This window comes from Miniopterus natalensis, chromosome 2, assembly GCF_054644295.1.
Source record: "Miniopterus natalensis isolate mMinNat1 chromosome 2, mMinNat1.hap1, whole genome shotgun sequence".
In the NCBI taxonomy this organism is placed as follows: Eukaryota; Metazoa; Chordata; class Mammalia; order Chiroptera; family Miniopteridae; genus Miniopterus; species Miniopterus natalensis.
Window position 1 is genome coordinate 140,139,362 of NC_142082.1, and position 23,607 is coordinate 140,162,968.

Genomic DNA, 23,607 nt, shown 5'->3' on the forward strand with positions numbered 1-23,607 from the left:
TGGAGGTGGGGGCAGCTGGGGGCAGCTTGTTCACCAGGACACACGGACCAATGTGAGGCCAAGGACTGGGCTGTGTATGCTCCATGGACCTGTCTCTGAAGATGGATGCCCCTGGCACAGGTATGCCCCTGGGAGATACGAGGCTTTGCCCTTCCTATGAATAGGCAAGACTCCAACTCTGAGTAAACATAGAAATTCTTTATTATTAGACAAAAATAGACTCTTTCCCCCCCCTCTTCATGTGATCCCACTCTGATCTCTCTGCTCAGGGGAAGGCACAGGAGGGAGTAGTTGCTCCCCAAACCTCTCCCCTCTCCCTGCCATGCTGGGACCTGTAGCTGGGTAGAACTGGCTCCTCTCCAGGGCTGATGTTGTGCAGGTGGGGCTGTCCTGAACCCTTCCAGAGCTCAACTGCTGATGCCTCCTTACCCTTCACATGCCCATCTCTGCCATCTGCTCACGTGCAAGGTCATCTCATGGGCCCGTCCACTTAGCTTAGCAGGCTGGGGGCGGGGAAGGAGAGCAGTGTCCCAGGCTGATGCCCACTCCCTGTTCCCAAGGGAGGGGGCTGGCTCCTGGGTCTCCTGGGTCCAGGCCAGGGAAGTGAGGCTGTGGGGTGCAGGGAGGGATGCAGTGTTGATGTGGGCTCTGAGCTTGTGGCCTTCCTTCATTTTCTCTGGCCTAGTAGAACTTTGGTGATGAAGGTAACAATGGCTCCTGCAGGCTGATCTGGGTCAAGCTCTGCAAAGAGGTGACACACATTCTCCCAGGGGCTTCCGGGCTTTTTGGCCACGAAACCGAAGATCCTAGGGGTACAAAGGCAGGGTCAGCACCCTTTCCACAAGGGACTACAAAGCCCGGATTGGGGAGGAATGAGGCATGGGGAGCTTACTTGGAGGTGGTCCCGTCGGGGTTGGTCCATCTGCAGAAGGAAAAGAACTGTGAAGGAATGCACCCCAGGGAATGGCTACCAAAGGAGGAGCTGTGCCAGGGGACTGGTCTGTGGGGCCTGATGGGACAGGACTGTGGGAAGAAAGGGTTGGGAGGGAGGGTCACCTCCGGTCCTGAGGGTCAGTGCTGGAGAAGGTGATGCTGTTCACTGGATAATGGCGGCGAAAGAAAAGCCTGTGAAGAGGGAGGGGAGAGTCACACCCTGAAATTGGGGTCCCAAGGGTCTACGTTTGGGGTTCCCCAGGGCTCGGCACACATACTTCCTTTGGTTGTCTGTCAGCGTGATGCCCTGGGCTGAGACCTTGAAGTGGACAATGGCTGGTGTTGGGCGGGGGCTGCAGCTCAGAGCCGCAGAGCTTGCCCGGGCTACTGCCTGGGGGCCCGTCAGTGACTCTGTCTCCACTGAAGTCAGGTAAAGCACACTGCAGGCTATGGGGGAAAGAAGTGGGTTGGGGGGAGCACTGGCTCTGTCAGCCCCCAGATTTGTTGCCCCTTAGTCCCCCATTTCCACCAGCTCTTGCACTTTCCCTGGCTAGCGCTGCTCAAAATGCATTAGAATCACAAAGTAACCTGTTAAAACAGATTCTATGACTCCCCAGATCTATAGTCAGAAATGCTGGAAAGAGGCCTCAGAGTCTGCATTCTAATAAGCCCCTCCCCAGGATTCTCATGTTCATAAAATTTTGAGAACCTAGACTGCGGACCCCCTTATCTACCGGCCCTGCAAATACGAGGCTCCCCCTGCCTTTATGGGTTTAAAAGCATCTGCCAGGGCCCATCCATCTCAAGGCCTTTCAGTGTCCTATGCCTGTATCTGCAATGCCCCCCTTGGTGCCCGGGAGGTGTGGAGAGGCCCCTACCAGCGCCCTGACGCAGGAGATCTGCCGCTGTGCTCATGTTGGCGGGCACGGGGGCCTCTGGGGTCTCCTCCAGAGGATCTGAGGGGAAGGGCCAACAGGGCAGGTCAGTAAGGAGTGGCATTCCCTAGAAGCTGCAGAGCTCCCTCTGCCATCCCAAGGGTGGCAGCCGGAGCCAGTACCCTGGACTCTGCCTTCGGCTGCAGTGGGTGGGGAGAGGTGGAAGGACAGACAACAAAACACCCACCTTTCCTGGGAATGCGCAGGCAGCAGGGCAGGGACAGCGGGGAGATAGAGTGCTGGGAGACCAGGGCGGACAGGCTGCCTGCAGCAAGAGGCGAGAAAAGTCCTGAGGTGCCCACAGATAGCCCCAACTTTCCCTCCACCCTCCTGAAATCCCTTGGCCTCCCTAAGCCAGCCCAGTGTAGCCTCCCTGGCCCCTGCTTCTCACCGAAGTAGGGCTCACTAGGACAACCCTTGATCTTCACCCCTTTGGGGCCAGTCTCAATGAGAAAATGGCGGACCAGCTGTTCTGAGGGATCCCCTGGGAGGCCAGGAGAGGAGAGAAAGGCTTTATCAGACTCCAGGTTCCTGCCGTCTATCCTGCTGAGATTCTTTCCAGAGCATGAGAGTAACTTCCTGTCCCTCCCACCAAGAAGTAGCATGGCCCACCACCCCTTGTCTTGCCTCTGTACCTGCCCCATTCCAATCCCCTTCTCGCTTGGGTTTGGGCATTCTGTACCTTTCCAGGGCTGGGCACTGGGTGGGGGTGTAGCCACCTTGAGGGCCAGCCCATAGGCTCCTTGGAATGAATGACTGTCCCTGATGAGGAAGGCCCCAGGCTCCTTGTCCTTCAACAGGGCGATGGCTGGGGGAGGCAGAAGTTTTCAGTGGCCGACTGAGCCCCATGCAGCCCCCCTCCGCGCTCCCAGCCAGCTCCCCAGGCCCGTGTCCTAACAGCTGTGGCAGTGTTGGGCATCTGGGTGCAGAACTTTAGAGTTAACAGGGCATTGACAACATTAAATCTAAAACTCCTTGGGCATAAAGCCGAGAATCACCTGCTAGTGAGCAGCTTGGCTCAGAGTAAACACTGAGAGGAGGAGGCAGTAAGGGCGTCACCGGGAAGGCTGGATTGGGTCCAAACCCCAGACAGAACCCCAGGGGGTGGGAGTGGGGGGACAGACTGGCTTCTCACCTTGGTCACGGGACAGAGTGGGGGGACAGACTGGCTTCTCACCTTGGTCACGGGACAGGTGTGGCTTGTACCAGAACTTGGACGTATCCTGGACAAACTTGACGTTGCTCTGGCTCTCTTGCATGGGAGGCTCTAGGACAAGGAGGGACTGAGCTTGGCCCCAGGGCTCCCAAGTCCCCATGACATGTTCCTCCTTGGGGAAAAGGGTTCTCTCAAGGTGGCCCCCACAGCCCCTCCCTCAAGGCCTTTATACCTGGGGGTTGAGGAATGTTTTCTGGGAGCTGAGGTGCAAAGGTGACATGGTGACTGGTGCCTCTGGCTGGTGGTGATGCCTGCTCTGAGCCCCAGGGGCCTGGCTGTTGCCCAGGCCCCGGCAGGTGTCGCTTCTCAGGAAGTGGGGGCTGAGTGGGGCCACTGATGTCATAGGATGTCGCCAGGGGGAAGGCAGGCGTGGGTGAGCTCTGAGGTGGCTCGGGGCTGGCCACAAGCCAGGGCATCTGGGTAGGTACAGGGGTGAGGGGGGACCCATCCGGGCTGTCCGGTGGCTCTCGAAGGCCCTGCCAGGGGGCATGGCGGAGGCCAGGTAGCGTGGTGGGCACAGGGCCCCTTGGACTGCTACTGTCTGAGCGGCCCCCAGGACTCCTCTCCTGAGGCCAGTCATTGGGTGAGCTGGGGGGGGAGGTAGGGGTGAAAGGGCTAGGAGCTGGAGGCTCAAGCCCACTTCTTGCTGGCAGCTCAGGAGGCTTTTCGGCACCTCCCTGGGATATAGGCAGCAAGGCTTCGCCGGGACTCAGTTTCTGAGTGGGTGCCAAGGTGGGGGACCTGGTATCCTGCCGTCGGGTGCTGCAGGGAAGGGGGGCAGGTAGTCAGCAGGGCCTCAGAGCCCCTGTTGTGAGCTGCCTCCCAACCCCAGCCTTCAGTGTCTACTGGGACAAGGAGGTGCTTGCCTACCTTTCCTTGCCCTGGACTGGGCTGCTGGTGTGCAGGGGTGTGGAGGGACCAGACATCTCTGAAGAGGCACTGCATGGGACATCTTGGGGAGATCGAGGCAGGGTACTGTGCCTGCTGGGGCCCTCCCTCCAGGATGAGGGCTCAGGTGACTCTGAAGGGAAGAGGAGAGTAGAGGCTGAGCCTGGAACAGGCCTCTGTCTCGCTTGGCTCTTTTTCCCTCTGTACCTTCCCAACCATATTTCAGAACGCTCCTCTGCCCTGGGCACTCCCCACTCCAGTGTCCCTCACCTGCAGATGTCAAGGGTCCTGCTGGGGCCAGCTGCCTGGGCAGTGGATACCTGTCCCCTCCTTCCTCTGCAGGGATCTCGTAGCTCAGCTTCCTGGATGGTGGGTAGGGCGGGCTGCCCGGCGAAATGGAGCCAGCCCGTGGGGAGTGGGCACCAGGGCTGTGATACCCTCTGCCCTCGCCTGCAGAGCCGCAGCTGTGAGGCACCCGGCCATATGCTGGGCAGTAACTGGGAACTGCTCCTCCGTAGCCATATGTCACCAGGGCAGGATAGCCTGGATGCCCATACCTGCCCTCTGGGCACAAGGTATAAGAGCAGCCTTCATGCCCTTCCTCGCCTGCCTTGGGTGGCTTCAGGCAGCTGTAGTCAGGTATTGGGGCATGGTGATGCCCACAAGCTGGAACCAGCAGGGGTAGTGGGTGCCCGGACCGCACCGGGTGCAGAAGAGGCTTGCTGGCCTCACTCACCCACCCCTCTCCAGCTTCCCTCTCCAGCCGTAACCCATACAGAGCTGTGGTGGGCAGGGCCAGCTTCTCCTGACAAGCGGGGCAGGAACACAGGGCAGGCAGACTAGGGTCCTCCAGGATCACCACCTCCCGGTAGCCTGGGGAGCGGTAGCCGAAGTCCCCACTGGTTGGTTTCCCCAGCTCGGGGGGGTAGGGATACGGCCCCTCGGACAGGGATCTGCAGAGGCGCCTCTTCTCCACAGAGGCCTCGGCATAGCCCTGGGCGGGCCCCTCATATCCCCCATAGGCCAGCCGCCGCCTCTCCAGGGTGCCCTCTGGCTGGTAGTATCCCCCATTGGGGACCCCACAGGGTTCCCGGTAGCCCTGGCGGCAGGAGCAGTGGCGGCTGAGGGCAGGTCTGTGGCCTGAATACGTTCCAATGTGGGTGCCTCCGCTGGCAGGCGGCTGCTCTTCATCATCCAGGATAGCAGTCTCGCGCCCAGCCCCCCGACCCCCACTGGCCACTCCACAGCCTCCCAGGAGGCGATCGAGCTCCTGCCGCTCAGCAGCAGTTGGGGGTGGCCGGCCAGGGGACTCTGCTGCGGGCTCAGTGGTGAGTGTGGATGAATGGCCAGAGTCGCTGCTGACGGATAGCAGCGGGGGTGGGGGCAGCTCTGGAGAGGGCGCTGGTGGGGTCTGGCGGGGGGCCCGCTGCACTTGGGCATAAGGACTGCCATCTAGGGGGCCACGGGTGTGGGTCAGGGAGCCTGAGTGAGGGGAGGAAGGGTGGGCAGGCAGGGAAAGAGAGAGAGAGAGAGTTAATGAGAGGGGACAGCCCTGGAGACTCCAGCTCCAGGGGTGTCTCTTGGGAGGAGGATCTGCCTGGGGAGGAAGGAGTGCACCCCCCAAACCTCTACCTCCCACCACCCCTGGGCCTGCTGCACACACCATCCACACTGTCCTCATGGTGCTGGTTGAAGTTCTCATAGGAGTCCCAACGCACAGCGGGCTCTGCTGTGTTGTAGTCAACAGTGACCGAGGGGCCATTCCGTGGGCTATTACCTGTGGAAGGCCCAAGTGGTGAGAAGCAGGGACTCAGCCTTCAGCCCTGACTCCAGGCCCTGCTCTTACCTTTGATCTTCTCAGGGCTGGAGGAGAAGACGAACTCCACCGAAGCTTGGAAGGGGAACCTCTCATCTGTGAGGGGAGGACAGTGAAAAGCCAGGTCCCCCACTGCCTGCTCTCACCTGGGCTCTAGCCCTCACACTACTTGTCTCCAACTTACCAGTCCAGGCCTCATCCAACTGGTCTTTGGGAAAGGTGAGCCGTGGTCCGTGGATGGTGCACGTGTGGAACTGGACTCGGAACACAAGGGTCCGGTCTGTCCCCCGGCCACCCTTGTGATAGCATGTCACCTGGGCGAGGGAGACTGGGTTCAGGCCTGCATGTCCACTTACACTTCCTCTGTGCTTCCACCCTGGGGACTGCATCGCCACAGCTCTGCCCTGCCTCAACTTCAAGGTCACCACCATCTAGGGGACTCCCTTGTCGCCCTCCTATGTGGATTGAATTCATGATTCACCAGAGATTGTGCTGCTGGCAGGAGACAACATCACCCCCTGCCCCATGTCCAAGATTCCCCTTGTTGCCAAGGTCCTCTCACCATGACATCGCCTTTGAGGAGGAGGGCTGGCTCCAGGCTAATGCAAAGCTGCTGGGGACCAGGGCCTGCAATGTGACTGTGGAAGAGAGGAGAAGGCAGAACTGAATCAGAGGCCCTCGGGCTCAGTGGTGGCTGTGAAGTCAGGAGGGACCTGGGAGATGGGAGTCAGCCCTGAGTGAAAGACCTTTAGCTGAGTCTCAACTTCCCCATCTGTAAAATGGATCACATTGTGGTATTAGTTTTCAGGTACAGTGGCTAGAGCTAGAGGCCCAGGTGTTTGGGGAGGCTGGAGAAACAGGGAGCTGAGGCCCAGGGGAGCAGGGGCCTGGGAACACAGCACTCACTAGATTCCAGAAGTGTAGACAAGCTGCATTGACTGGTAGATCTTGAGGAAGGGCTGGAAGCCTGGAGGGGCAAGAAGGCACATGAGGGGTACTGGGTGAAGAGGATGGGGGAACAGGCCCTCATGGAGCATATCTCAGGCAGGCTCACCTGAACCAGGTTCAAAGGCTGGCAGCACGGGCACAAGCACATAGTGCAGGAAGAGAGGGCTGCTGTTCATTCTGATGGAGCCAGACAGCAGACCACTGAAGTAGCTGATATATCTGGTGAGTGGGGGAGGGGTGTCAAGAACATAAGCCCCCTCCTCTGGAGGTCCTGTTGTAGCACTTCAACTGTGCACACCTCCCACCCACCTTTGGAAGGCCTGTCCTTCTCCTCAGTACTTCTCTCCCATTCCAGCCACCAGAGAGTTCTTCCTTGTATCTAACCTCAATCTTTCCTGCTGCTTCAAAGGTTTTGTACTTGCTGCCCCCTTTGCCTAGAATGCTCTTCTCCCTTATAGAGGCAGGACCCACAGGTCTCTATCATAAGACTCAGCTATATTTTCTTCATAGCACTCGTCATCATCCAAAATGATCTTGTCTATTTGTCACAGGTTTATTGCCTTCTATTCCACTGGAATGTAAGGTCCATAAGAGCAAGAACCTTGTTTGTTCTGAATTCTCAGCACTTGGCACAGTGCCAGGCACACAGTGCCAGGCACACTGAGGTGCACCATTAAAGTGTGCTATGTGAATGAGGAAAACTTGACCTTGATAGCTGTGGAGGGAGCGGCTCCTGCAGCCTATCCCCACCCAGCCTGCTCACCGGCGCTGGGAGGGCTGCAGCTCTGCTGCCACCTTGTCTTCGCAAAACTTCCGCATGGTAAGAGTAGCCAGTGCCTGGTCTGCCCTGGGGAGAGCAAACAAGTGCAGGGGATGAGGGGCTGGTCTCTATCCTGGTCTCCCATTCCTAAGCCCCAGGGGAGGATGAGAGAGGTCACCCCCCACATCTAAAGGAAGACTTTTGTGGTGGTAAAGAGAACTAGAAACCCCGCATAAGTCACTTTACTAGTTGTTGGACCTCAAACAATTGTTCCCTGAACTTTAGTTTCCTCATCTGTAAAATGGGGCAATAAGACCATGTTATGGGTTGAACTGTGTCCCCCCAAAAGATATATACCTCAGAATGTGACCTTATTTGGAAATAGGGTCGTTGCAGATGTAATTAGTTAAGATGTCATACTGGAGTAGGGTGAGCCCTTAATCCAATATGATTGGTGTCCTTAGAAGAAGAGAAGAAACACAGACACACAGGAAGAAGGTCATGTGACGACGGAGGCAGAGATGGGAGTGATACAGCTATAAGCCAAGGAACACTAAGGATTGCTGGCCACCACCAGAAGCTAGAAGGAGGCAAGGAAGGATTCTACCCAGCCTCAGAGGGAGTGAGGCCCTGCTGACACCTCAATTTTAGATTTCTAGCCTCCAGAACTGAGACATTAAATTTCTGTTGTCTTAAGCCACTTAGTTTGTGGCACTTTGTTACAGCAGCCCGAGAGAACTGTGGTGAAGTACAAGTGAGAAAAAGGAGGTAGCAATGCCAAATTTATAGTAAATGGCTCTCTGAACACAGAGGTGGGGCTTCAGGGGAGATGGGCTCGTTAAGGACTAGCTGGAGAAAGGGCTAGTGGGGAAGGGGCCACTCAAGGGTGGGGGAGCCTCACCCTGCAGAGATCTTGCTGTAGTGCATGTAGGCAGAGACGATGACCCCAAGCTTGCTCTTGCTCCCCTGAGGATAGAGACAGGGATAGAGGGCCTGTTGGGGCTCCAGGCTGAGGGCACCCAGCCCTGCAAACCCAAGGTCCCAGCCCACCTTGCAGTACAGTACGACCACATGCTGTGGGTCAGCACTGAGCCAGGTCTCCATGGCTTTGCAGATGGAGCACAGCTTGTCCAGTGGGGGCGCATGTAGTTCGGGCCAGCCAAAGTCCTGGACCTGGGGGTGGTGGTGCAGGGGTGAAACTGGGAGTGGGGGCCACGAGCAAAGATAGATGGGTGGAAAAGGGACAGGGTGTATGCATCTGGGGCAAGGTCAGCCTCTTTACTGTCCACAACAGCCTCAACACTTTCCTCGCCTGTACAGTGGATTGATACCTGTTGCACCATGCTTTGGGGTGTCCCAAATATATGTCATAGGAGAAAGTGCTTAAGAGTGAAGTAGATGCCAGTTGCTACTGTTAATAACTAGGTGGCTGGGGGTTTCTGGGATGGGGATGATTCGGTTTAATGGCTTTAATTCCCTCCTACCTTGGGATTTAGGCGGGTCAGGTCATGTCTTTTTTCTGAAAGGTTGAAGAGCTGCAAGAAAAGGTGGAGGCTTTAGACCTGATGCAGTGAGGTACGGTGATGCATGGATATGGTAGCACCCGCTGAGACCCTAAGAGTCTTTCTCCAAATGAGGCGGTTGCTAAGGCCCTGCCCAGCTATGATAGACAGCAGTGGGCGTTCCATGTAGGTTCCGGCCGACCCTTAGCCCACTGCCCACTGGAGCCCGCCCCCGGCCCGCCTCCGAGGGTCTGACGTCAGGGTGCAGTTGGCCCATCTGGACCTCCCAGCCCTCTCATTGGCTGACTGAGGCAGGCCCCGCCCCTCACCAGGTACTTGTCACGGTGCTTGGATTGTAGCACGTGAGCCAGCTCTCGCAGGTGGCTCCGGTGTCTCTCCTCTTCTGACCGCGCCGGGAAGGCGGCGGCCAGGATGCGCTCAGTCACGTAGGTGAGGTCTAGGTCCCATCGGCGCTCCATGAGCGGATCCAGGCTGAAGCTCCTGGAAGGGGTGAAGCCTGTGTAAGGAACGGAGGGGGGGGTTTCCCCGAGGGGCCTGATGTGATGGAAGGGTGTGACCGACAGCGGGTGAGGCCTCGGGGTCCTCAGGGTGGTTGGGACCGCTTGAGGGCGTGGGGCTGTCCCGGAGAACTTTGTTGGGGTCACTGCCCTGGGCTGAGGTGTGGGGACGGCGGAAAGGGCTCAGGTGGGACCACCTCCGGAGCCCTCACTTACCTGGGCAGAGTGCTGCGCTGCTTTGAGTGATTCAGAGACTTGGTGGATCCCTGGTGGATGAGATGAGATGATACGCAAGCATCTCTTTGGGTGTCCCCCAGGCCCCACTCAAGGCTTTCCACCCCATGAACTTTTGTCCTCAGAAGAAACCTAAGCCCTTACTCCCAGCTACCTGCTGCCACCTCCACCCCGCCCCCTCCAGCATCACCTTACCAGGTGCTCTATGCGCCTCGCAGGGGCCGTGTTTCTCCGCTAGAGGGAGACGGGGGAGGAAAAGGGAGTGGTTAGGCCAGGAGCAAGGACCAGTCTGGGCCTGGGGAAAGTGGAGACGGCCTGCCCCTGTCCCTGTAAGGACTGTATTGGGCAAGGGGAGAAGAGTCCTAGCCCCCAGTAGGCCCAGAGGACAGGAAGAGAGAGGGCTCAGACATTTCCCCCTCCTCTCTCAGGATGACCAGTAAATACCCACAGCAGTATATTCAAGGTAACCTCCTGCCCCTCCCCCCTTCTGTAGCCACCAGACCTTTGGACCCTGCAGCCAGATTCCTTGCCTCCCCCATTCCATCCCAGAGCACACTCACCAGCTCTGCAGGAGGCAAGGCCTGACAGGACGAAGTCACCTGGAAGGAGACCTGAGTGAGGGGCTAAGCTCCTGGTACTCCTGGGCTTAAGAATGGGGCCACCCCTCAGCTTCAGCAAAGTGGAGGGGCTGTCAGGAGATGGGCGCAGGCTCCAGCTGAAGTTCCTCTATTTAAGGGAGGCTCCCCTCTGGCCTCTAGGTCCCTTAGCCCAGGCCCCCCACTTGTTGCTCTTGGCTCCCAGCCCCCTGCCCACACAGACCCCCATTCATCCAGCTGCAGGGCAGGAGTTATATATAGAGCCATGCAGGCAGGCAGGCCATGGCCAGGGACGGACACTGGCCTCTTTCACTAGGAGACTCCGCCCCTGGGCACATAGCTCCCCCAAGCTGGCTCCAAGGCCCTGGGAACCCCTACACTGTGAGGGGGACTAGGGACCCTCCTCAGGGATGGGGCTGTCTCAGGTCCCCAGTGGACAGTGGGTGCTATCTACAGCTTGTACCTCTGCACAGCCTCTTCAGGGCCTAGGACGAGACCCACCCAGGCATCCTGAGGCCCCTTCCCCAGAGGGAAGGCACAGCCCATCCGGCTGCCCAGTCTCTGAAATCCTGCTCCCTCACCCACCCACCCCACCCTTCCTCCTCCTCATTCATTCCCCACCCCCACCCTCTTGCCAGCTGCAGCCTGGGCACAGCACCAAGACAAACGCTGTCTAGCTGTCCACTCGCCTGGGCGAGACCTCTAGGGGGTGGAGTAGGGTGGTTCTTAAAGGGCCCAGTACAGCACCCTCTCCCACCCCAGCAGGGGTTCCCCAATGATGAGAGGTGTGGAGGGTTAATGCCAGGGTGGCTGGAGAAGCCTGTTTCAGAGGAGGAAGGGACCCCAGTCCCCTCCCCCCCAGGTACCCACCTTTGCTTCACATTTTCTGTGTGTGGCCACCTTGCAGACTAGAGGAGGATAGGGAGAAGAGGGGTTAGCAGGAGCCTTCTGGGGCAGTGGAAAGGGTAACCCTTTCCCATCTCCCCAGGCCCTGGCACCAGACTCTTGGGACTTCCAGGACGCCACCTGCATTGAGATGGAATGGGGGAGCAGGGGCAGAGAATGGTAGTGGGGTACTACTGCCCAGGCCAGGATGGGAAGGAGCCAGGTTAATGTTCTAGGTTGGGTGGGGGTGAGAAGAAAGGGAAGGAGGGAAGCCCTCAGTCGCAGGTCAGGGTGGGAAGGTGTTGTACTGGGGTCTCATGGGTTGCTGGGGGTGTTTGTCATGGGGAGCAAGGGCTGTTTGGAAGGGAAGCAGCTGCCTCTCCGTTCCCATGTTGCCCAGTCCAGAGGCAGTATGCACATTTTGTTTATGTTTTGTGCGCCTGCCAGCTGGAGTGGTGAGAAAGAGTGGTGCTGGGTGGAGGCTCTCAGTCACAGAACAGGGTGCCTCACCTCTGCACGAGACGCCCGTCCCATCGATGGTCACCTTACACACTGCACAGACCGGTGGTTTCTTCCGGAAAACCTTCTCCCGGAAGCTATGTGGCTCAGCTTTCCTAGGCTAGGGGTGGGGGGACAGACACAGACAGAGGTGTCCGTTCCTAGTGGGCCCATCTCCAGGATGGGGCCGGGGCCTCAACACTGCACTGGTTCCTTTCTTCTTCCACCCTGATTGAAGTCCCTAAACTCATAGGACACACTTGGCCACAGCTGTTTCCGGCCAGTTGTGGGCCTGTCCTTGACAGTGCATGGAATCTGGCCCCTTGCGTCACTCTCTCCAGGTCGGCTCCTCCCCGAGGGATCACTTAGGCCCCTCACGTGGCCCTGGTGTGTGATACACTTGTGCTTACTGTCCCCCACCAAAGAGAGCTTTCCTCCTGGTGGAGGGTGCTCTCTTACTCTCCTCTATGAGGCCCCCTGTTTCTCCTACCATCTTACCCTCCCCAGATGGAGGCTCTTGTGCAGAGTGAGCAGCAGGGGGTCCAGACATGAATGTAGAATGACAGTCACTCAGCAGCACCCAGGCTGCCTGGCAGGAGTGGCCTCAGCCAGTCCTGCTCCCCTGGCTCCTCCTGTCCCCATGCTCTAGGCAGCTGACATGCCCCCCCCCCTCCTGCCGCAAGAACAACATGTTTACTCATTGTGCATTGAGGCTGCAGGCAGAAGTTGTGTAAGAAGGCGGGTGGTAATGCTGGAGGGAGAGGCAGACCAAGGCATGACATTGGTGAAAATATTTAGCTGCCTTGCTACTTCTGGATGTAGTGAGCACCCCATCCTTTGAGGAGGTTCAAGTGGGATTCCAGCATTGAATGGAGGAGGGGGTGGGTCAGATGTGTGGATGTTGGCCCCTCCCCACCCAAAGTTGCAGTGAGTCAGAGGCTGGGATGCCGCGTTATGGCCCAGGCCTATCTCAGTCCCATCCCTCCTACTGTAGTTCACTCCTTCCATCCTCTGAGGACCATTTGCCTCCTTGCGTCCTCTCTCCTACCCATTTTTCTCCTCTGGAGTTCAAGTTCCTGCCCCTTCCCTTCTATAGTATTGTCTCATGCTGCTTTTAGGGTAAGGCTGAAAAAATGTGGAGAAAGGGAGTGATGGGGCCTCCAGGCCCCACAGCCTGGGGACCCAGGCAGCATCTCTGGTCTCTTGGCTGCTTGTCCCTGAAGTAGCTGGATTAAACCAGCAGCTGAACTCTCCTAAACTGGACCAACCTTGCTGGACCCACTAGGAAACTTGGGTGTATTTGGCATGAGTGGCTCACATGGATGGACCAGACTATATCAGTGGAAAGCAAACCCCCAGTGCCTAAGGCAACTCTGAGACCTGGCTACCTCCCTCCCTTCACCACCCCACCCCATTTCCCCTAAACTTCTCAGCTTGGGGAAGGAGCCAGATCTCTTAGCCTTGCTCTGGAGCTCCACAGTAGTGCCCAGAAAGGTCCTACAATGAAGTATACCTAGAAGGAGGTGTAGGGGCCAGGATCCCCCAGGGTTGGCCTGGGCTAGGGTAGAGAGGTGATAGAGGACCAAAGCATACTGGTTCTGTTCTAACACAAATTTCTGCTGCTCATGCGACAGCCCTGACCACCCCAAAGGGGCAGAGTAAAGGGAGAAGGCTGAAGAGGGTCTAGCCTGGCAATCTGATCTCCTGGCCCCCTCCCCCACTGCCCACACCTCCACCCCTGCCCCTCCTTTGCCCTGCTGGTGGGTACTCCTACCCTGCTGGTGGCCCGGCTGCTGTCCCTCCTCCCCAGGGCTCTGAGCAGCCTCTCCACGGGGCCGCTGGACTTCATGGTGTCTGGCTGGCTGGGGTGCCGCCGAGGGCCCGAACAATGCTGGGGCCAGGCCCGGGGCTTCCTGGAAGCGGCCTGGCGGAGGCAGCCGCTTCCCCTGGGTGGAGGGTAGGCTGTCTGGCTGGTGTGAGGAGAAGCCCAGCCCTGGAAGCGGAGGGGAGTACAGGCGGGAAGGGGGCAGGTCGCTGCTCCAGGAAGTGGGGTGGGGGGAGGATGTGGGGGAGGCCAGGAGATCAGATTCCCAGGATCTACCCTGCTGGGAGTGTCAGCCCAAGCTCTTTTGCCCCCCAACCCCCTTGCTCTGGAATTGTCCTATACTCAGGGATCCATCCTATCCAGGGATCTGCAGGGATCCTGAGATTCAGCTCCCCCCGCCCCCAATATGGTGGGACAGGGTGGGGGCAGGGTGGGAATTTAGGTCTCAGGGCAGGGCTCAAGGGCCAGCGGGGAACACCGAGTCCTGGCGGGCCAGCCTCCCAGCCTGAACTCTTAGGCTCTCTGGGGACTTCCAGTGGGGGAGGGGGCGGTGGACCTTGGGAATCATTATCCTGGCCAGCCCAGGATCCCAGGATCCGGAGTGCATCCTGCAGATCAGGGAAAATGGGGCTGAGGGCCAGCTTCTTGCCTCGGTTTCACTGGTTATGAAGTAGGAAAAGGAAAACATGCATGCCCCCCTCCCCCATTTGGACTGGACGGCAAATTCCAGGCAGAACACTGCTTTGCCCACAGGAGTGATCCATTCTCCTGCCCCAGGCCAAGGCATTTGATGCCCCTCTCCTGACAGCCCCCAGATGCTCTGCTCCAGACACAGTCCCCCACTCACTCATTTCCTGGGCTTGTTTCTGCCCGAATTCTCAGATCCCTTCTTTGGAACCCTGCCACTTAGGCCCTGAACACCAAGCCCTAGGGTTGCCCCTCCCACAAAGCCTGAGTAATACCTTCATGGCTCTCCTAGCTCTGCTCCCCCTTCCTCAGCAGCTGTCTCAGGACCTGAGGACTGGACAGGAGCCCCCCCTCCCTTCCTCCACACCCCTCCATGGGCCTCCTGCCTCCCTCCTGGGAACATGGCCAACTTCCTGTCCCAGGAGTCAAGGGAAGGAGGTGGGTTGGGGCCTTGCAAACGGGGGAAGTAATCTTCCAAAAAAATATAAGGGGTTAATGCTCTGAGGGTCCTCAGCCCCAAGCCTTGGACAGCAGCCCCTTGGACCATCAAGAGCTGTCACTTGAAAGAATGTGCAAATACCCCCCCCCCCCATGTGCATGGTATTTACTGAATGTCCCAGAGCTCAGGCAACTCCCCCAGCTCTAGCATCTCCCACCAGATCCTTAGACTTCCCTCTGCCTCCCTTTTGCCCCTGGGGCTGGTCTAATCCTGCCTTCTCAAGATGAGTTCCCTTATGGGAGCCCACTCAGGACACTTCTGTGAACCTGCCTGGGTTGAGCCTTGCCTGAAGCTTCTCTTTTGAAGCTCTAATTCTCCTTCCAGGTCAGGAAGTCTGTCCCCAGGGTACCTTGCCCAGAGGGAGGCATCTGTGTGGCAAAGCCTGGGCCCCTAGCCTGTAACTGGATAGGGGCACTGGCTCTGCAACCCACTCCCACCCCACCAGCTCTGGCCGGGTCCCAGGACATTCCAGGCCCCTGGCCAGTGTGGGCAAGCGGGCCTGGCTTCATCCAGTCCCCAGCTCTGCTGGGGGGAAGAGGGACACTGTGGTAGGGTAGGTGGCCTTTCTCTGCTCCTGTTGCTTATACCCTGATCAGGACCCCTCCAGCATGCTCCTTTCTACTCCTGCTCCCTCCAGAGGGGCTCAAAGTCCCCTCACCTAGAAGTCGCCCTTATCTGCAACAGGTCTGCAAACATCTTCTGACCCTCTGACCCTCACTCTTTTCTCCTGGGGGGTTCACTAACCCCTGCAGGTGGCCAGGGAAGCATGGCTTTGAGTCCCTCCCTCAAAGGTGAGGCACCTCTGAGGGAAGATGGAGATGGGAGAGCACTGATCTCTCAGCCTGTGCTGAGAGGAAACGTAGCTCACTGGGGCAGGGCTGGGAAGGCATGGCCAGACCCCGAGGACCCTTCTCCTGCCTGGAATATTCCAGAGCCTGCCAGCCTCTCCCCAAGCCGGGCCCCCATCGCACTCTGAAGCCTTGGGTTTGTTTGGAGAAACCCCTCCACCCACACTCCCCCTTCCTGGAAATAGCTGTGGTTGGATGAGAGGCTGGGAGCCTGGCCGCCACGGAGGAGGGGTGAGGCCCAGGGAAGGAGAGAGGGAGGAAGGCGGGGTCTATGGGTGTGCCCAGGGGGATCTGGAGAATTGAGAGTAGGAGCACAAGGGGGCCGAGTGGAGCTGGAAAGTGAAATCAGCCTCTTCCGTGCCTGCTTTCAGCCTCAGTTTCCCCAGAGGTGAAGTAGAAAAGGAAAACCCTCACAATCACTCCCAGACCGGGGCCAGAAGGCCGCCGCCAGCTCCTGCCTCAGTGCCCCGCCTGCGTGTGCGGGAACATGCCCCACGTCGCCCGAGGAGCTGCGCCTGGTGCTGGGCGCCAAGATGCGTGGCGGGACAGAGCAATGCCGTGCCCCGGGGCGTGTGCGCACCAGGACGCGCGAAGGCGTGACGGCCTCGACCCGAGTGTGACCGCGGCCCGCGCCCCGCCCCCTGGTCACCTTCCCGGCTGGCAGCAGCCTGGGCTCGCCGCGACCCGCCCGATCCCCGGTCCTCAGCCCAGGGGCGCCAGCCCCGTTCCCCCCCCACCTCCTCCAGGCCCAGCGGCCCCGCGCCCCCTGGCGACCGCCCCCGGCATTGCCCCGGGGCCGTGACGCACAGGCCGCCGCCCTCCCGCCCTGCGCCGCCACTCACCTGCGGGGGGCGCCCGGCGGGGCGGGGGCGCGGCGGGGCGGGGCAGCAGCAGCAGGGGGAGCCCCCGGGCCAGCCCATCCCGGCCGGGCCCGAGCCGAGCGGCCGCGCGGGAGGCGCAGGAGGCGCAGGAGGCGGGAGCGGGAGCCGCGCTCCTGGGCTCCCTCCCGCCCCGCCGCGCCCGCGCCGCCCTCTCCTCCCTCCCGCGCTTCTCCCCTCCCTCTTGCCCCGCTCCAATCCCCACCTTCCGTCCGCTCCCGCCCCTCGCCCTCCTCTCTCCCTTCTCTCCCTTCTCTCCCCACCTTCTGGGAACCCGGTTCACAAAGAGCTGAGAGGAAGGAGGAGAACAGAGAGGCCGAGAGACGCTCGGAGACGGGAAGAGACTGAGAGGTGGGGAGAGCGATTTTGAGAAAGGTGGACACGGAGGCCAGAAAACCTACACGAGCCAGACAGACGCAGAAGAAAAGGTGGGCACAGGTCCAGAAGGTACTAGAAACAGGATACAGAGAACTGCCTTGGCCTCTCTCAGATCAGCCCCTCCACAGGAGTGTATTTGGGATTGGGCCTGACCCCAAAGCCTAGAGCCACCCGCGCGGCCTGGCCTGGTGGGGCTAGTGTCACTTAACCACGGGAGCGCTAGATCCAAATGAACATATCTGTGTTCCAAGTCTCTAGACACCCTTCCCTGGCCCTCTGCCTCATGGGAGACTTCTCAGGTGTCACCTGTTCTCCCCAAAAGACTTACAGCTGAAGACCTCCAAGTCAAGTTCAACACTCCTCCCCCTCTGGCCCCCCAAACTCTCTCTCTCTCTCTCTCTCTCTCTCTCTCTCTCTCTCTCTCTCTCTCTCTCTCTCTCATCACTAGGCAACTCCAGTCAGCCCATCCATTACATTGCCCTGCTTTGGAGCTGGACAGTCACTCCCACTCCCTAGGAGACTTTTATTAAAAGCCTTCCTCACATTTAACTCAAGTCCCAGACTTCCAGTGGATGTGAAAGTTCATTCTGTGGTTTAACATCATTCCTTTCTTTTGCAGTGTCTGGATAGGAACTTCCTGTAATTGCCTTAATGGGCCATGGGGCTGGTTTCAATTGTGCCACCCTGAAGGTAAAGGTAAAGGAAAGGGATGTCTTTCTAGAAGCTCTGAATCTATTTCCATTCCCAGATTCCCCAATGTTCTTTAGCAGTGAGCACTTCCTGAAACTTCCTTCTTTCCCCTCCCTACTGGATTTTCCATGATGAAAACAGGGCGGGGGGGGGGGCGGAGGGGGGAGGTAGGGCGAAGGGGAGGTGGATTCTGAGGAGCCAATGCCCAGGGCTCAATGCCCAATGTCTGCTCAAAGCAGCCAGTACCACCAACTCTAAGGCGCTCCATCCCTCCATCCTTTCTGTGCTCATCTTGCCTTTGGCAAAGGATGGGAAGTCTGGTTCTGATTACCAGGGGGTGGAGCATCTGATTCTAATCTGTCCAATCTGGCGGCAGGGAAGAGGCTGTGAAGCAGCACATGATGACAATGTGGGTCCCCCAGAGACTGGCATTTGAGAGGGGTGGATGTTGCTGGGACTAGGGAGCCTTGGTCTTACTGCTCTTGGCTGAGTTGGTGTCCAGTAGGCAGTCCAGAGGTTAGAGCAGTCACTGGGGTCTGGAGGGAGGGGCTGGGGAATTGGAATGGAGCTGGAGAGGGAAGAGATTGGGAGGAGAGGAGAGCAACAGGGATCAGAGGCTACTGGGGTGGGGACAGGGCTGAAGGTCATTCTATATATTTTGGCAAGATTTGATTATGTAATTGAGATACATGCGATATGAAAATCTGTTCATTTCTTTGGAGCAAATGCTAGTTCTTTTAACATCTTGTGTTCTCCAGGGCTCATTAGAGTCTTTGGTTGGGTCCTGGGGTACATGTTAAGGCGGTAGGTTCTAATCTCTAAAGGTACCAAAGGAGAGACTGGGACTCAGCGAAAAGACGCTTGATTGAATCTCAGAGCAGTGGGTGGGCTAGAGCCTTACACTCAAACTGGTGTTGCTGCCCTTGAAGAGGAACCCCTTTTGAGGTTCCAAGGAATTGGGAGAGAATCATGAGATGGGTAGTTGAGCTACCAGCTCAGACCTGATTCCTGCTCTCAATGTGGGGGCTGGGGGAAAGGACGCTGTTGAAAGGAAGCTGATGAGAGGTTGAGAGTGAAAAATTATACAGGAGGTGGCTTGGTGGGAGTGAAATACAAATGGGTGGCACGTGGGGCCAGTCAGGCAGACCAAGAACTACAGGAAGGAAGGGGAAAGGGAGAAAGCCAGGATGATGTTAGTAAAGGTGAAACAATTTCAGGAATACCTTCTCCCCCTCCCTCCTTGCAGGTTTTCTTACCTTGATTATGCAGAGGGCAGCCCATCTTGGCACCAAAGGCTGAATCCCCTCTTCCATGGTCTGGGGTGATCCCATGCCTGTGACCCAGTGTGCTGAGATCCTTGGGGTGGGGGGCTATAGGAGGAGGGCATTGAGGGTTGGAAAAGAACTGGGTCAGGGGAACTTCAGTGGAGGGCTGGGCGCTGGGAACCAGGAAGAGTGGGGGGAAGAGCAGAGCTGACTCCAGAGGCGGATCTTCTGGCTGAGGACAGAGCTTGCATTGTCCAACCCGGAGGTTGCTGCAGCTGGGCGGGAGCAGCACAGCTTGCCTCTTCCAAAACCCTTTCTTTTTTGGTGAGGTGGGAGGGTGAGTGAAGGCGAGTCCCCCCCTTCACTTGTGGCCCTAGGGGCTACGATGGTTGCTGAGAAACAAATTTTATTTGAGAAATAATGCTTCCCAGGAGCAGATGTGTAGCTATCCCACTTCCTGAGAAACCAGATGCTGTGAGCTCACTTAGCACTTGAGGTGACGCCCAGTAACTGGGACCCTCATAGCCTTGGGATCCAGAGCCTAGTGCTTGATTCTGTTTAGGCGACACTAGGCTATGTGGCCTGTTACACACATGGGACTCAACCAACCTAAAATTGATCCTTGTAAAGTAGGATGCCATACCTACACCCTTCCGTTTGCTCAAGATTTGCAGTGGGTTGTCATTCAAGGCTGACCAGTCCTGGGATCCATTTCTGCTGTAGGGCTCCTGAGCGGATGGGGGGCATACCAGTACCTATCTTTCCCCTTGACTTTCCCCTCTTGGGACGTAGTAGAGGGAGTTCCTTCCTACTCTTTCTGTGTTCAACCAACATGAATCTCCTTCAGGCTAGCCTTTCCCACTTTCCATCACCCAGGCCTCAGTATTGCAGCAAGGGGAGTGGCTCAAAATGAAGGCTTGGAGAGTGACAGGCTGATTCCTGTGGTGCAGAAGCTGCAGTTAAGCAAGCATTGCCTTGTAGGTTCCACAGGCAGCCTGGGCACGGCCGTTTCCCTTCCTACCTAAACCCACACGAACAGGCTGCACACAGCTCTTCTTATCCCTCATCTTTGGAAAGATCAATGTGCCAGCAAGAAAGGAGACCAGCTGCTGCAGTTGGCCCAGGGGAAAGCCACTTGTGTAACTATGCTCCCAACTCCCTTAAATTGCTGACAGGTTTCCTGGGCTTTCTGTGCTCCACCCCCTTGTGACCTTAAGGATTCTCTGCCATTCTCCTAACCTCTTTCCTGCCTTGTAACAATGAACAGTCTGTCCCTGCTGTTTGGAAAATTCCCACTAAGTCTGAGTGCTGATTAAAAGTGGTAACCCAGGCCTGGCCAGCATGGTTCAGTGGTTAGCACATTGATGGGCACACTGGAGGGTCTCAGGTTTGATTCCCTGGGTTGCAGGTTTGACCCAGGCCCTGGTCTGGGTACCAGTGGGAGGCAACTAATTGATGGATGTGTCTTTCACTCTGTCGTTTCTCGCCCCTTCCCTTCCACTCTCGGTAGAAATCAATGGAAAAAAATATCTTCACTCCCTGTGAAAAGTGGTAACTCAGCCCTGGCCAGTGTGGCTGTTGGCTGAGCTTCATCCCATGCGCCAGGATATTGCTGGTTTGACTCCAGGTCAGAGCACATGTCCAGATTGCCGGCTCAGTTCCCAGTGGGGGGCATGCAGGAGGCAGCAGATACTTTCACATCAATGTTTCTATCAAAATCAATAAAAAAAAAAATCTAAAAAAAAAAAGTGGTAACCCAGACTCCATTGTGCCTGTGCAGTGCAACCCAGGAAGAGGAGCCTCTCTCAACAGCTTAAGGGTGGAGGTTTATGGAGGCATTACCTCAAAGACATTAGGCTTTATCCCCAGAGCTCCCATTTCACCTTAGTAAATAAACAGCATAGGAAATGGACCGCAGATACACTCAAATGATATGAAAAACTACCACCAGGCAAAAATGCTGCAGGGGAGTCGATGTGAATTCCCAGTTCTCAGGCAACAATGACCAGATGGATTCCCCTTGTAAATCCCACCCTCTGTACTTGCACAAAACGGTACCTGATCAGAGATGGGAAGGCAGGAAAGCAGACTGTTTGTGGGGAGTCCAAAAGGACAGGGAGCATGGAGTGTATTGTCAAAGAATTTCAGCATTATAATGAACTTTAAAGATCAGATTTATTTGGAGAAAACAAAAAACCCACAACCCAAAGGATGGGATTCACATCTCACGACATCTCCCAGGTAGTAAGTCTACAGATTACAAATCATTTTCATAGAAGATATTTTTGTACAAATTTTACATGTATTGAGTAGTAGGACATAAATCCCTGTTTCAACGGGGGGACATGGTAGGGGAGTGGGGGAAAAACGGCTCTTTTGGACACAACTATTTGGAAGTAGACTTGAAGAGGGCAAACCCTACCTTTTCATCAATCTACAGCAAACCTTGGGTATCTCTCTAAAAGCCATTTCCTAGCCATCCCAAGCCAGTTATTAGTTACTTCACTTGTATGTCTTTTATGTCCACTGGGTAAATGATTCATTATGCCCACTGCTGCAGCACTCATAAACGAACACCCCTGCATGGCTGGACAGGACTTACGGGAGAAGGGCTTGCAAACCAAGGTATCATTTTTCTGTAGGTACCAATATTGCCCATAAGGATTCCACCTACTGAGCTCACAGTACAAAGATGCACATAAAAGCAGGCAAGTTAAGCTATTGTGTTGCAAGAGAAACCAGGACCTTGTTAAAGAGTTCTCTCCATTATCATTTATTCTCAAGGGAAGCTAAAAACAAAACAAAACCACACATTGGTCTAGGCCACGTTATAAATCCAAACATTGGTGTGGGATTTTAGTGGAGGAAAGGAAACTTGTAAAAAAACAAAACAAAACACCCCCCCCCAAATAAAAAGCCCTAAACAAAAACCCCAATCAAGGTCATAAGAAAGGCTCCCAGTTTAACTGTCCGTTTATCCACCCCCACTCACCACCTAAGACCATTCTAGAGTCTTCTGAGGTGTAAAAGGGGTCAAAGAAGCAGGAGCAGGACTGAACAGGAGAGTCAAGACTAAGGGGCCAAGATTTACTTGAGAAGAGCAGTGATTCCTCATTTGACAGCTCCCAGGGGCTGATCCAGATGCCTGGGAGACTGGGTGTGGCTTCAAGAGAAGCTGCTTTTTGGGAGGTTACAGGAAAGAGTAGCATGAGGAACAAGACGACAAGAATGTAAATTTTTAAAGCTTCAAGATTCCAACAGAATGTGGGTATTTGAACTTTCAGATAGGATAGTGTTTAAGGGCGAAACCAGGACATACAGAAACTTGGGAATTCCTGCACTCCCCCCCCTCCCCCCAAGTGCTTCCTGCTCCAGGAAGTAACCATTCATGTGTTTACTGGAGGTCATACCATTTTCCCCTATTACTGGTGCAAAATAATTCATCACCTCCCCAAAGCTGCTTCTCAAACCACGATTTTCCCACTTATTTTGGTCACCAAGTAGTCCTATTCTTCAGTGGCCCAAAGACTCACTCCCAGCTACCCCCCTGGGGGGTAAAAATGAAGGAATTTCCCCTAGGCTGGCCCCAGTAACTCAGAATTAAATAAGGAGGGGCTGGCAGCCTCCTGGAGACGAAAACTTCAGAGACTAAACCTACCTTTCCAAGGATGGAGAATTTATTCAGATGTTTGAGAATTCATATATGCCACATTAGGAAAGTAAGAATTAAAGGTAGAAATCGCATATTCTTCCTCATACCTGCCTACTGCCCAACCAGATTCCAGACATTGCATCACTGTCACTGTCATTTTCCTAAATGGAGGCCCCTAGGCACTAATCACACAAGAAACTGCATGTGTCATAAAAACACAACTTTTCCATTAAAATACGTCTTTCTTTCTGGCTATATTGGCGATTTTCCAGTTAGTTCAATACTTTAAAGGCTGCAGCAGCATGCAAAAGAATTTCATTTCATGTCGTTTTTTTTGTTTTTGTTTTTTAAAAAAAGTTAAGAAAGTCTCCAGGAGATGGTGAGTTTTATTTTGTCTTGTCTGGCTAGAGGTTTGGTTTGCTCTTGAATGTTCCAGGGTAGAGAGAGACTCGGAGAAAACACAGGATGTAGAGGTCTATTCGGTGTAATCTTCTCCCTCATTTTCATCTTCACCATCCACAGAGAGAGCAGCATACTTGCTTGCAGAACTAAACTTCTGTAATAGACAAGAGTGATAAAAGTGACCAAGGTCTGGAAATCTCTCATCAAAAGCTAATAAACAGGATTCTGATACTTTAGTCCAGATCGAAACCACCTGCTTGCTAATTAGCATTTTCCACTGAAGCATTTCCACAGCTAGGGAGAGCAGTAGCTGTCAGAGGCAGGCACATGTGTTGTTATCCAAGTCACACACCACCCTTCATCTTGAAAAGGGGATGAAAATAGTGAAAGGTAGAAGAGAGAAAATGCTACAGTTTCACTATTTCAAACAAGCAGCAGTGCCTTATTTCCAACCACTCTGTTTCTAGCCCAAATGTAAGGGAGGAAAAGCTAAGGGAAGTTGAGGGCAATCCTTTGACACTTACGGAGGCTGGATTTTCTTCAGGTTTCTTTGGCTCAGGTGCAGATCTGGAGTCTTGATCCTTTTTGCCATCTTTCCTGCAGAGATGCAAGTATGAGACCACATCTTTAGGAGAAGACTCTCCCAACACCCATAGCAATTTTGAGGCACTCAACAGGCACCTCCAGTCAACAGTCCTTGCTATCTGGACACTTTGTTATTTCTAGATGCTCAGAATTGTAACTGTCTATATTG

General features: G+C 55.9%; 2 protein-coding genes across 6 annotated transcripts in view; both read right to left on the reverse strand.

Moving 5' to 3' along the window:
* Window positions 1-163: 163 nt before the first annotated feature.
* Window positions 164-18,906, reverse strand: TNS2 (tensin 2). Of its 2 annotated transcripts, XM_016201326.2 has the most exons (30): window positions 18,791-18,906; window positions 13,504-13,763; window positions 11,742-11,850; window positions 11,217-11,254; window positions 10,311-10,349; window positions 9,946-9,984; window positions 9,733-9,782; window positions 9,328-9,499; window positions 8,981-9,031; window positions 8,547-8,669; window positions 8,398-8,462; window positions 7,500-7,583; window positions 6,843-6,955; window positions 6,695-6,755; window positions 6,351-6,426; window positions 5,973-6,102; window positions 5,819-5,884; window positions 5,636-5,749; window positions 4,243-5,454; window positions 3,955-4,105; window positions 3,257-3,846; window positions 3,046-3,135; window positions 2,551-2,676; window positions 2,260-2,352; window positions 2,056-2,133; window positions 1,812-1,889; window positions 1,212-1,380; window positions 1,057-1,125; window positions 893-922; window positions 164-806 (listed from the first exon to the last, which is right to left on the reverse strand). In XM_016201326.2, exons 1-30 carry the CDS (start codon window positions 18,813-18,815, stop codon window positions 668-670), a joined length of 4,440 nt encoding a protein of 1,479 aa, XP_016056812.2. In that variant the 5' UTR covers window positions 18,816-18,906; the 3' UTR covers window positions 164-667. The 2 variants fall into 2 exon arrangements, with proteins under 2 accessions (XP_016056812.2, XP_087670781.1); XM_087814655.1 differs by lacking the exons at window positions 13,504-13,763; window positions 18,791-18,906 and adding an exon at window positions 16,431-16,508.
* Window positions 18,907-20,957: 2,051 nt separating this feature from the next.
* Window positions 20,958-23,607, reverse strand: part of EIF4B (eukaryotic translation initiation factor 4B) — a 30,695-nt gene continuing 28,045 nt past the window's right edge. For all 4 annotated transcript variants that reach the window (XM_016201325.2, XM_016201324.2, XM_087814658.1 and 1 more), the window contains exons 14-15: window positions 23,378-23,450; window positions 20,958-23,007 (exon numbers count right to left, since the gene is read on the reverse strand). In XM_016201325.2, the coding sequence (XP_016056811.1) occupies window positions 22,927-23,007; window positions 23,378-23,450 (154 nt within the window). In that variant the 3' untranslated portion in view covers window positions 20,958-22,926. The remainder of the gene's footprint in view (window positions 23,008-23,377; window positions 23,451-23,607) is intronic.

What these genes read in the sequence shown, in the direction of transcription:
- TNS2 (XM_016201326.2), bottom strand. Translation starts at nt 18,815, where the DNA reads ATGGGCTGCCCTCTGCATAATCAAG. An exon ending in AGCCTTTGAACCTGGTTCAG is followed by an intron (nt 6,756 to 6,842) that starts GTGAGCCTGCCT and finishes TTGCCCCTCCAG; the next exon opens with GCTTCCAGCCCTTCCTCAAG. An exon ending in AGGACCCTTGACATCTGCAG is followed by an intron (nt 4,106 to 4,242) that starts GTGAGGGACACT and finishes TCTTCCCTTCAG; the next exon opens with AGTCACCTGAGCCCTCATCC.